General features: G+C 36.5%; 1 protein-coding gene across 1 annotated transcript in view; it reads right to left on the bottom strand.

The window, feature by feature from the left end:
* Positions 1–13,131, bottom strand: part of LOC120624571 (guanine nucleotide-binding protein subunit alpha homolog) — a 28,658-nt gene extending 15,527 nt beyond the window's left edge. The window contains exon 1 of the mRNA XM_039891207.1: positions 12,461–13,131. Within this exon, the coding sequence (XP_039747141.1) occupies positions 12,461–12,961 (501 nt within the window). The 5' untranslated portion in view covers positions 12,962–13,131. The remainder of the gene's footprint in view (positions 1–12,460) is intronic.
* Positions 13,132–13,600: the final 469 nt, after the last annotated feature.

Genomic DNA, 13,600 nt, shown 5'->3' with positions numbered 1-13,600 from the left:
GTAGAACCCTGACTAGGTGTCTAGACTATATCAAAGGAGTCGCAGGGAGCCATTAGACAGAAGCGAAGACGATGCTGACGATGGTGTTTTAAGGAATTCAGCCAACATAATTTACTTGCAAAATATCTAATTCTGAACCCAATTTAGCAAGACCATTTCCAAGTATAGGAATGTAGGCAACACAAATATAAATATATATTGTTCAAAATCTGAAAATTACAGAAAAATGGCTAAATCTATCGCATAATGTTGAACTGCATTCTACAGAGTAAATAAGCATTTTCAAAGGTGGTTAAACTGATCGCTGAACCAACATAATTTACTTGCATAATGTCTAATTCATACCTAATTTAGCAGGATTATTTCCTAGAATAGAGGGGTATTATAAACACACTGTCATTAAGCGCGGCATAATTCAAGGCTTCGTATTCTACCTCATCGATGATTTCATATTTAACCTGTCTTTATGGCCACTATACATAATTGTTTGCGATCATTTTACAATAATGCCATACATAATGGAATCGCAAAGTGTTCGCAAGCGTTTATTTTCTCAATGCAAGAGATAACCTACACATATCCAGAACATTTATTATACATTTTAGCAATAGCATCTTTATCTTTAGAACGTAATTTTCAAACTAAGCGTAAACCTATCTTTTTTAAAACCCATGACGAATGATGATTTGAGAACTAGTAAAGTTTAAAGAAAAATTTTGTTCCTGGTTCTATCTTAAAAACGGCTTTATCAAAAAGGTTACATATAATGACATGCAGCCTTTTAGTTGTGTAATTTCAGTCACATCCTGTAGTTAAACAACATATCATTATATCAATCGATTATTAAAAATACATAAAATAATACGTATTTATGCCCGTTTTCACTAAACATATGAAACGCTTAAATCTATAATAATCATTTGGGTGAGTGCAAACAAAAATCGTTTCACCCACACTTAGATTATGACTTACGTCGTTAGGCGCCATCTTGCATTGCAACACCGATTCGGCGGTGTGTAATTTTTAGGGAACTCGTAAACTGACTCTTGACAGATGAAAAAATGTAAATTCGTTTTTTTTAATAACCTTCATTAAATACATAAGAAAAATTAAAAATATTATATTATATAGTGGCAAGAAACATAGACAAGTTAGGTTATAAGTTGCCTAGTGAAAATTGATTGGTGAATGGTAAATGTATGCGTGTAAATCTTCTTTGATTAGGCGTTACTTACTTATGCAATCGATGGCGTTACGCAAATGTTAGTGTTTTTATCTTACAGCAAAGGCATTATAGTTCGGGACGAATCACTACTTCACACAGATCTTGTAAACATAACATTTCCATGAATAAAATACTAGGTAACAACTAGTAAACATACATATAATTATGTATATGTTATATGAAATGTCGACGGTAAAATATCAAATCGAGACCGGTTTGACTAATTTGCCTGCTGATCTAAATACATAAAAAGACATGTCATTAAACTTTTGAGTAATAATTTATATAACTTGTGAATTATTTTACCGACACCGTGGATATGCATAGAACGTTTTAAAAAGTAAAGCAAGATCGCATATAAATAAAAAAGATTTTATGCGAAATACATTTTTTTTACGTAGGTACCTAAGTAATATTTAAAACTTGAAGAAATAAAAATTATATGCATGCAATATTATAGAATAAAAGACTGAAAGAACAACAAGGACACTCAAAATATCGAAGCAAGCACAGAAAAAAAAGAGCAGAACTAACTGGGTACTTAACTTAGCAATTTTTCATTGTTCAGTGAACATCTCCTAAGGATGAAACGTGAGTAAAAAGTATATAGCAAATTAAGATTAACGTTCATTGAATGTTTTGGAATTCTGCAAAGTAATACCTGATTCTATTTAAGAGCAGAAGTGACAAGAAAAATTACGAAAAATGTTGCAAGGATAGTAATAAAGCAGAAAAATTATTCTTCGAACTTGTGGATGGTGACTTCAATGATGATACAATAATTTCATTAATATTTGTTAACGTTTGTTGAAATAATTTTCTTATGCTAACAGATCAGGAATGAGGATATCCGTGAAGAACCAGAGTTATTGACATGGCTTAAATAGTCGCAAAACTAAATTGGCAATTGGTGATCTACATAGCAAAAAGAACTGATGAACGTTCGGGTCCCAAAGTGCTGGAATAGCGACATCGCACATGTAAACGCAGCGTTGGTAGACCCGACGAATTGGACGACAGTTTATCCCAAGAGGAACGAGTCTAGAACACCCTACAAAACGTCTATATCAAGCAATGGACGTCTATTGGTTGTCATAATGATGATGATGATGTTAACAAAATTCGATCCGATAATATCTAAAGAAATCAATAATGCAGACTCTATACTAATAGATATTCAACGCTTTACCAAATGTGGTAGTGTTTGATAATGACAAGATTGCTTAGAAGAAATTGGCACCGCTTTCATCTACCTACAGAATAGATACACAGATTGTTAAATTGTAAAATGTTAAAACTATTCAACTGCCGAATTTACTTCCGGCTACATCTTGTTGAAATCTGCCTTCAGTACAAGATTTCCTCGCTCGCAATCGAGGTGTCGTTTTCAAGTATCGAAATACTTGAACATAGGTGTAAAATGGAGCTTAAATTAATTGTATTAAATCTCAATTTGCCTGAAATTCTCTCTCTTGGCTTTTTGCCGAGCACTTGTAAAATAAAAATCTGAAATACTGTATCAAAGACTATAAAACAAGCGCTCAAGGGCCATTTTTCTATGACGGTATTTGATATGTGAAAGCCGAAAACGAATCCTCAATTGCGAACAAGCAAATCTAGTACTAAGGCTACTGAACAAGTGGTAGTCACTAACAGACTGACTATACTTTTCAAAAGAGCCTACTTGGATGAAATTAATGTTGAATTATTTTTTTTTATTTGTCTTTACCGCTGACGTACCTACATCTTAACCCCACACCGGAAAACGTAGAGTTGGAGTAGTTTATATTATTTATAATCTTTTTCGTACGAACTTACTACATAATGTTTATAAAAATTAAAAATAAATCTTGATTTGCCTACATTACACTTTATTCACATGCAAAGACGATAGAAACATTACTTTGCTTTTGAATAGAACACAACGGCATTTAAAGTGGTCATTCCACCTGTACTGAGTGGTCGGTCAGCTTGTCGTTTATGACAACGTTACATGAAAGGTAAAAGTAAATTTTCTTGTGTAAGCGACTTGTACTTTCATTATGTGTATTATCTTAATATATCATCTTATATAGTAAAATAATTATTCGATAATCTTTGCTGCTTGCCTATCAATACAATCGACAATATAATCTTTCTTCCCCCATTCAGAGCAGGGGTAAATCTTATTCTTCCATGAGCTGCCAGAGCATTATTACAGGTTTTTTCTTGCGGCACCTTTGTGCGCGTGTCAGACTCGCACTTGGCTGGTTTTAAATCGTCGTATGCCGCCCGCTGCCATGTCTTTTTGGCCAACCAGGCTTTCTTTGGCTTTGCGGATTCCAAAATTGAAATCCAAATCCGATGCATCAAATTATTACACTACACGAACACGTGAGATAAATGAGAAGGGCCTAAGTTCAGCTGTTTTTTTTTGTTAGATCTACGAAAAGCTTTTGCTTCTAAGACGTGCACGCCGTTGCAGCTTCCTCTTATTACTGTACGCCTTTGCTACAATATTATTTAGTATTATTTAATAAGCAATCTAATCTAAGAACTTCAGATCGTCAAAACCTTGTCAACATACAATTTTTAGTAAAGTATAAGCACGAATTCTCACAAATAAACGTCACAATAATTATGCGTTTTAGGACACTTCAACTGATAGCAGCCTTTTAAATGTTTGAAAGAATGATCACGCAGATCGGTAAGCTACATAAAACATGCATCTCATTTTATAAATCGCTAAAACTACAAGGTCAGAACAAACCAAAAGGATCGATGTCAGTTAAAAAGTTCCTTAGTTATAAATGCAAATGCGAGTCGGAAACGCCAACAGCGCAATGCAGATGTTCTGTTCGGCACGCAATCAGAAAATAGTTTCAAAATTGTACACCAGCGAGATACACAGGGTGTACTGAAAACAGGACATAATACGTAAGTAATAACATGTGTTAGCTCATAAACTCCGCCTGCTTAACTGATTGCCATGTGTGAGATATCCTACGTTTACTTATTCGTGCGCGTATATGTTAAATACGATTTGTATAGTGTCGAAAGAGCGCCATCTAGTGACAGCTCGATTTCCCAGTATGGCGGTGCTTCGATACCATACAAATCGAAGTTAACTCTCACGAATAAGTAAACGTAGGTAGAAAATGTCAAACTTGGCACTCAGTCGCGCAGCAGCAGAGCAATGGTTTGCAGTGCATTTTTTTGCATTGCTGATCATTTATAATTGGCCAGAGTGTGACACAGACAGATATAAAGGAACCGTAAGTTCCTGTGAGATAGCTTGAAAGAGCAATTTTGTTATTATATTGAATCTTGGCTATAGTGGAAACAAGCTTATAAAATCCCGTCTAAGTCCTGACCTTATACCATTTAACGACATAGCCCTCCTTGTTTGTACGTTATTCGTTCCGTTCCAGGCACGGCATTGTATGCCTAAGTTACCTTAACCTAGAAGAAATTTAGGGCTATCAGGTCAGTGTGTTTCCGCTGGAAATTAATATGTTTTTCATCCATAGATTTGATCAAGAGCTTTTTTTTCGTAATCCTATGATATCTGTTGGCGTTGGATTAATAATTCCAGCCAATTGATTATGGTTTGTTTATAAGAAAAACTAGCAAAATTTATTGGAATATTTTGATAACCAAGGAGGCTACCCACGTTGTAATAGCCTAGTAGTTGTTATTCTTAGGGCCTCTCTTTCGTGAGGACCGCGTTGCGTTTTCGAATTTAAACAATATAATTAAACATCAGCTTTAACGGTGAAGGATTAAAAAAACAACGGAGGAAAAGGAAACCTGCGTGCCCGAGACTCTATAATTCTCAAAGGCTTGTGAAGTCCACCAATCCGCACTTGGCCAGCGTGGTGGACTTCGGCCGATACCCTGTTCGTTATTTGAGGAGACCCATGCCTTGTAGTGGGCCGGTAATGGATCAATAGTAATGCCCTAACCCACTGACTTATTTACTGGACACCCTGTACAGGCACTGTGAATCTTGGTTTCCGCGAGTTTTATAAACGAATCGTTTATAAAAAAAAATAACGACAGGTATGAGGTGGGTTACTCAACACTTCCAATATCAAGTAGAATACATTATAACCCAGTTATTCTTTGGATAGACTTTTACAACACTTTGTGTTTAATAGAAGCAATATCTGGGCAAATTATTCTACATTCCCTGTCTAGGAAAACGATAACTTTTAAAATCTTATAGCATGACAGTGGAAATTTTAGTCTTACAAAAATACTTTTTTATCGTTGAAAACATCTCTTTAAAAGAATTACTCATACGAGCTTTTTAATCGGACAAAGATGTGTATATCCATAACAATACGTATCTGGCATACACAATCGTCCGTCAGAAATGAAGGAAATTTTTCGAGATTGATTATCAAAATAGTCTTCATTCAAGCAGCCACAAGCTTAACATGCTGTTTTGAATCATTCATAGTCATTTTGTAGTAAACCTACATAATATGATATTGGTTTTATCGTCAACTTAAAATAACTTAAGCTAAGAGGGTTCCAAACGCACCCTTGTCTGAAGGAAGCCCACAACATACAAAGCCGGATATTTGAACGACATATATTATAATTCATTTAAGTTTTCAACGAAAATGAAGCTCATTGATTCAGAGTAGTTTTGCGTGTTTTTCGCTCATGGGTAAGGTTCGATAAAGATATCGTTTCAAGTAGTTTGCCCTCAAAAAAATGTGTGAACCAATTTGCCCAAATTGTTATAATTGTGAGAACTTAGGCAATTGATGCAAAATGTGCACTAATAGGTGGCAAAATAGTAGATGCAGAATTTGCATTAAAAATTATTGACGTCTTGTAGTCTTTATAGTCGACCGACTTTTTTGGTTTTTGTGCCTTATGCCCAGTGGCGTGCATAGAGGGTATGTGCAGGGTATGCCGATTATATAAAATGAAGATAATCTCCAGTACAAGTTATTAAAAACTTAAGGATAGGCATTGTAAGAGTTATAAAAAGCCTACCCTTAAGTATTTATAACTCGTACTGGAGATTTTCTTCATTTTATATCATCTGCATACCCTCTATGCACGCCACTGCTTATGCCCACCTTGACTAAAAAGTCGCAAAGGCAAAACCTCACTGGTACCACTATTCTTAAAGGCTATAACGACATCACAAGGAAAAACCCTGTAATGAAATCGTAGTAAAAGAAAGGCTGTTAGATTATGTAGTGAATTACATAATATTTGAATAGTTAACGCTTAGTCATACTTTTCAAACCGATTTAAATAAAATAAAGCAGGAAAACACGCGGTCGGTCATCTTTTATTCACGCTGTCTGCCAAACTCGATACTGTTTTGGTACGAAATTTGATTAATTCCTCACTTGAACGCCGATGGCTGCATTATATGAAAACGTAGTAAGCGATCAAATAAACAGAAGAGACAGTCATAATTCTCAGCTATCTACATACCGACTTAAACACGCCTTTCTCTCAAAGGAAAGAGGGAATCAGATCCTGCACACATCATTGCGTGATCTTCAACATGTTCGTGTGATAATAACCAAGGACAAACAACAACAATAGCTTAACCTGCTTTCCAAGGCAAGGGGGTTAAAGATGCCAACATCCCATCTCTACACTGGTGCTGAGAGTTCCTTGGAAAAATAGCGCCGCTCTTGCATGCGGTCACCATAGTCTCATATTTATCTATCTTTATATATAAAAGAGAAAGTGTGTGGGTATGTTTCCTATAGGCTCCGAAACGGCTGGACCGATTTCAATGAAACTTTCAGGAAATCTCCGGATTGATCTGGCGTTTGATTGATCCTGTAAAGTTTGGTGACGATCGGAGCACTCCTATTTTTGAACTGTCAAACTGTCAAATACTGCTTTTATTTACTGTGATGATATTCTATTGTTAAGTGTACATGGGTGTGGATAATGATTTAATATATTATGAGACTTAAATTAAAAATTTAATTATGTAAATTTATTCTTCTTCTTAGGGTGCCGTCTCCTTACGAAGGTTGGCAATCATTAGGGCTATCTCTAACTTGGACACCGCTGCTCTAAATAATGATTTGGTGCTCTTTCCAAACCATTGTCGTAGATTTTTGAGCCATGATATTCTTCTTCGGCCAGGCCTTCTAAATAATTAATTTATAATTCGTAAATTTATTGTTTAAATAAAATAAAGCAAAATCTAGCCCGGCAAATCGGGCTGGGTACGCTAGTAATCAAATAAGTGCGAAAGTGGTTGGTTCATTGGTCGTCACTTTTTACTCAACGACGAATGGAGAACAGCCGATAAATTTGAAGAAGCTTCCGAGAGAAACTTTAAATATATTATATTTAAAGATGCACCCAGATGGACCCAGGCCTCACTTCCGATAGGGTATGGCGGTCTTGGAATTCGCAAAATTTCAAGTGTTTCGCTGCCAGCTTTTCTTTCCTCTGTGTACAGTACACACACTCTTTTTCAAAAAATTATATCCAATTCTTTGGGTTCCATAGAAGTGTCATACTTGGCAGAGGCAAGAAATAGTTGGTCTGCTCTTAGTCCCAGTATTTTGCCGGTTTCTTTTTCTTCACAGAGACAGTGGGACGACATTATTTGCAAAAAAACTTTTGACACACTTTTAGACCAAATGCCATCTAAAAGAGACCGTGCTCGTCTTCTCGCTCTCTCTGCTAAGGAGTCCGGCTACTGGCTACATGCTCTCCCTTCAGCTAACCTGGGCACTATGTTAGACCACACCACTCTATCGGTGGTGATTGGTCTTAGGCTTGGCGCCTCTATAATTCAGCCTCATCGATGCCACTGCGGTGACAGCGTTGACACCTACGGTCACCATGGACTCTCCTGTTCAAGAAGCGCTGGTCGCTTCTCTCGCCATAGCACCATCAACGACATCATCCGACGTTCTCTAGCTACCGCTCACGTACCAGCTGTATTAGAACCTATTGGTTTGGCGCGGAGCGATGGCAAGAGACCTGATGGTATGACGCTCATACCTTGGAGGCTTGGAAGGTCACTTCTGTGGGATGCAACTTGTGTTGATACCCTAGCTGCATCACACATCCAGGCCACTTCGTCAATGGTAGGTGCGGCTGCTTCCAGTGCCGAGCAGGCCAAGAGGCGTAAATATGAAAACCTGGATAGCAGCTTCATTTTTGTGCCTTTTGGTGTAGAGACTTTGGGACCGTGGGGTCCGGAGGCAAGAGCCCTTTTCAAAGAATTATCGAAAAGGGTTATCGAGTCTACCGGTGATCCTAGAGCGGGCAGTTACCTTGGCCAACGAATTAGTTTGGCCATCCAGAGGGGAAATGAATATATTATATATATTTAAATATATTCCTAAGGTATTTTAAAAAACTAATATGACACGGAAACGGCTACAATATCTATATACTTTTTTCTAAGTAGATGTAAACAAAAGAGACCTACTCCTATTTTATTTTGGCAAACCTCGGCTTTGTAGTTTTATTTTCCAGATTAACTATAAATATCGTTTACGAAAACTATTCTCAAACTATTGCACTTACTGGGTTTTTAACTTGGACAGTCGACGGTCCATTGTTATGTGCAAAGAATGATTTGTCAATTTAATTGTTTGTTTTTATTGTACCTACATTTAAAAAACTGGAATTATGTTAAAAATTTCATTCAGACACCGAAGTTTTCTGTTACGAGTTCCCGCAAGTAGGTATATAAAAGGTTATAAAACAGGTGGCTTGTCGGTAAATAACAGGTAATAAGCGGGCAGGCTAGATACCAGGAAAATGCAAAAAAGGTTCGACGCTACCTTTTTTGCATTTGTACCTAGTTTTTCCTTTTTTATTATCGTAACAAAGTAAACGTATTTTTGCATCAGCTCATTATATTTTATCATGTAGACGGCGTTTATGCATTTGGCTTAAGAAGAATACGTTGTAAGTTTGTTTGTTAGGTTAGGTTTTTCCAGAAAGCTAGAGGGCCAATTTGAGTGCGTTTTTAACAAAGTACGTATTTGGTACTTTGTTAAAAACGGTTGGCAGGTTTAAGACACGTTCGACGGTAAAAGGTCAACATTGGAAACGTGCTTAAAATATTTTACTTACTTACAATTCATTGATAAAATTATGCCGGTTTTCACTATATAGAAATAAGGCAAAGCCTAAATCAGTACCGCCTAATCTAAGGAGATTTCCTAGGCATCCATCAACAGTCCACCAATAGTTATCACCTAAGAATTAGTAAAACGTTTTTTTTTTAGCCATAAGCGTACTAAGTTGAGCCTTATGAATATGATAAGGTTAATAACGATCCGAGAGGTCCAACCTTCCATTTCAGGGTCGTGCCAAAAATTACTTCATGTCATGAATTTTCAGTCCCGGGGTGAGAAAGTAGGCTCACCACCTTGCCTAGTCACTAGACTAGACTCTAGTGGAAAGCATGTTCGACACATCACACACTGCTATCGATCCCCGGGTCGGGCCAATAGATAGTCCGGAGTTTGGAAGTTGGCGGAGATTCTCCCCCGTGCCAGTCCGTCGGATCGTCGCCGGTCGTGTCGGATCTGCTGTCCCATCGGACTATGAGAGTGATTGGATACCTGCGTTCGCGTACACACTTGTGCACTATATGCATAATATCTACAACGTACTTGGAAAATCTCGATGGAGATAGACAAGCGTGCAATGATCGCGAAATTTACGCCTGTCGCAAGTTGTGAGATACGTCATCACCCTCCTGATTATGTTATAGCCTTTAGTTGAATGAGTTTTTTTTCATGTGCAATAAAAAATTAACACAAATTAATACATTCCAGGTTTTCTTTTGGCTTCGTTTAAACAGTTTTTTTTATGCCCAGCTGTTCAAAAGTAGCAAGATGTTGGTGATACAAGATTCATACTTAGAATACGTCGAATTCTTTTAACACATCGGTAGACATGCGTTCGTTCGTTCAAACTTTTTGAGTACAATCATGTTTTAATATTTTTTTGACATGGTCAGGTATTGTCCGAAGACTAGGTATAATTATAAATAGGTATGTGCCACGGAACCTTGCAACCGTAACGCATGACGCAACTCCCGTGTGACTAATCAAACGAGATAAGACCTATTACAATTATTTCATTAATATTATGCTAGATGATGACGTCACAAAGTCATCTGGTCAGCGGTTTGGCATTAAACTATCGTACCGTTAATTTTTAGCATCGCATTTTAAGACAGTTAATTATAAACTACCGAATTGTTTGTTAGGGCACTATGTTACTAGGACTCCAATAGCGGCGCAACCAGTCGCGCTACCAATGACGTCTCATTCACCGGGCCTGAGGTATCGCAAAATATTTTTTTTTTTTATGAAAAAGAGTTCATTATTATTAATTTATTTAGGGCAACAAATAGTAAAAGAAGTTTGTTCGCAATCAGCAAAGCCTGCTCTTTTCTTATATAATTCATTGTTACAAAGTTTAAGTGAACCGAGCGAAAAAGAACATCCTGTACAGGCAGTTACAATGCAGGCTTCTCTCGGGTGGATAACATCGGAAATTTTATTTTTTATAAATTGTCTATGGTTGTTAACCTTTTTTTTTTGTTTTGTGTGGCACAATTGTAATAGTAAACTAACCTCGATGGTGTCTAGTTCTGCTACCAGGTATTCCTCTCTGGACAAAATACGTGCGCGACGATTTCACGAAAAAAAAAAAATTATTTGAAGAACTAATACTGCATATTCCCTAGCAGCCTTTTTTAAAGTTACTATGAGTACTTTAATCACTTTTATATTCTATCACCAATAGTCCTCTTAGTGCTAACAGTTAGTGGGCACAATTTTGCTACTTTGGGTTACTTTCTTCGTTACTTTGTTATTGGAATTTTCTTCATGATCTCTAAATTATTTTAATAAATTATAGCCTATTGTACTTTGTGTGTTGTACTTGTACTTTGATAGTTTAACTTTTTTTTTGGCGAAGAAATGGTTTAAATTGGTCCAGTACTTTTGGAGCTTATTCGGTACAAACAAAAAAATCTTTCCTCTTTATAACATTAGTATATATTTTTGTTATTGTTACTCTAACTTAGCACCAAGACTGACTCAGCAATTGTGCATTGTGTAACCTTTACTGAGGAGACTCCGGTTTTGGGAGTGAAACATGTATATTTGGACAATCTGTAGTGTGGAGTATAAAAAAGTTAATAAAGAAAATCCCATAGGAATCATTTGTTTTCCTGGGATAGCATATGTTACACTCCTTCCTCTCAACTAACTCTATGCCAAGTTGATTGGTAAGAGAAATAAAGCAAGGACAAACAAATAAACACACTTTCGCATTTATAATATTGTAAGGATAAATATGGACTAAAATTGAGAACTTGCATAGCATAACTTTACCACTTATCTTCCTCTTAACACTATGAAGCATATATTAGTTGCTCCACTCCAGCAGGGGCAACTTGGAATGTAATGCTTTAAGGTTTTTGTCAGGCCTGGTCTGGTCTGGTCTGGTGGCTGTGGCTAGTTACCACCCTACTGACAAAGGTGTTTAGCATTCTGGTAATACAGTTAAAAAAACCTTGTTCACTAAAATGCCTTGTATCCAAAGCATAACTATTTATTACTTATTCAAATATTAAAGGAAACCTAATATGGTCACCAGAGACCAGCCAAACTATTATAGCTTGTTTCTTCTTATAAGATCTACTTCTTTATATGATGTACTCGGCCAATAAATTAATTAATATTATTCATTTCAAACCTAATAACTGTCAAATTATTAAGAGGCACTATTGTAATAGTTGATTGACCTATCCTATAATCAAGAGGTAATTAAGAATAGTCAATCAATAAACAATAAATAAATATAGAATAACAAAACGAATTATTCTAATCTTTACATAGGATTTGTGTGGTTTACAAGAAAGAATAACAAAGGAAAAATTATCTAATAACAAACACTAATTATGGATGTTTTACTGAGAATTTCATGATTCAGAAATTGAAGTCCAAAAAAGATCCTTCTTCTAAACACACCAAGCATAAAGATTATTCCTGCATAAACAAAAGCTCTGTAGTTCTCCTACAAACTACAAACAAGAGATTGCAGAAGATGAAAAGTTTTGGCAAGATTTTTTTAGAGATTGAAATAAATCAGATTTAAATTTGTTTAGAAATTGTAAAGATGTACCCCAAATGAAGAAGATGGTTAAACCTTTAAATTACTTCACAATAATAACGACTAAAACATAAGAACCATGTAATAAACACTCACCAATTGAAATTCTCTCCGCCTGTCATAGGCCCTCTTTATGGCTCTGTCTAACCACAACGAGTGTATATGCGGCGCATAATGCATGAACAATCGGCTGTCTAGCGACGCCGTACTGTTAAAATGCAAAGCCTGCTGCCCAATGTCCAGATTCCTCGGATTTTCCCAAGGAATCGCAAGCTTATCCCTCGCATCCACTAACACCTGTATCCCCTTTACAATGTTCTGGTATATCACGTGCTGGAACTCGCGCACCAGTTCCGGCTCGAACTTCACTTTGTGTATGATCCTCATCTGCTTCAGGAATGTCGATTTTCCGCTTTCTCCTGCACCGAGCAGCAAAAGTTTGACCTGTCGCCGCAACGTCTGTTTATCCTTCTCTAGTATCCTATCGATCTCCTTGCTTCTGTACCGCTGCTCTATCTCCTCTGGAGACAGCTTGAGACGCAACCAACAAGTCAGCGCCTCGGTACAACAGGTACATGACCACATATCGTTGGCCATTTTGCATGATTATCGACACTCAAATAGGAAAAAAACGCTTAGTAAGATATCATGAACACAACACATAACGTTTATAATACACACATTGTTAATGTAACACTTTGTGCGAATCGATAACAATAAAATAAAGTTTATATCCGGAATAGGACGTACACACGCATTCTACCCCTCCCAAATTCATTGAGAAAAATAAAATGAGAAATTGAGTGAAAGAGACCACAGATCTATAAAATATTTGTGTTGCCCTTGAAATCATTCATCATTGAGGATACAAACATACAACTTTTAATAGCAAATTTTTTTTAATGTCCATTCTTTAAAAAAAATTGCTTCATCTATGTCTTAGGATGTTTTTCATGTGTTTAATGTAGTGAATCCAACTTATCTGTGTCTGTGTATCAGAGAATCCAATATATCTTAAAATTAACGAGTGTTTCAGCGTATCCCCCCCCACTGCGTCAGTGGTATAATGTCTAAAACCATCCAACCAAATTTTATTCTCTCCTGTGTCTTCTGCTTTGTGCCCAATTGTGGGATTTTCATAGACTGCATCCATCCACGAATCGGCATACATGAAAGTTATATCCACATAAGCCACGTTAGATTGTTTACCTTTATAGTTAATGTTCTAACTATTAT

The sequence above is a fragment of the Pararge aegeria genome, chromosome 6 (genome assembly GCF_905163445.1).
Source record: "Pararge aegeria chromosome 6, ilParAegt1.1, whole genome shotgun sequence".
In the NCBI taxonomy this organism is placed as follows: domain Eukaryota; kingdom Metazoa; phylum Arthropoda; class Insecta; order Lepidoptera; family Nymphalidae; genus Pararge; species Pararge aegeria.
This window is presented reverse-complemented; position numbering and strand designations above follow the sequence as displayed.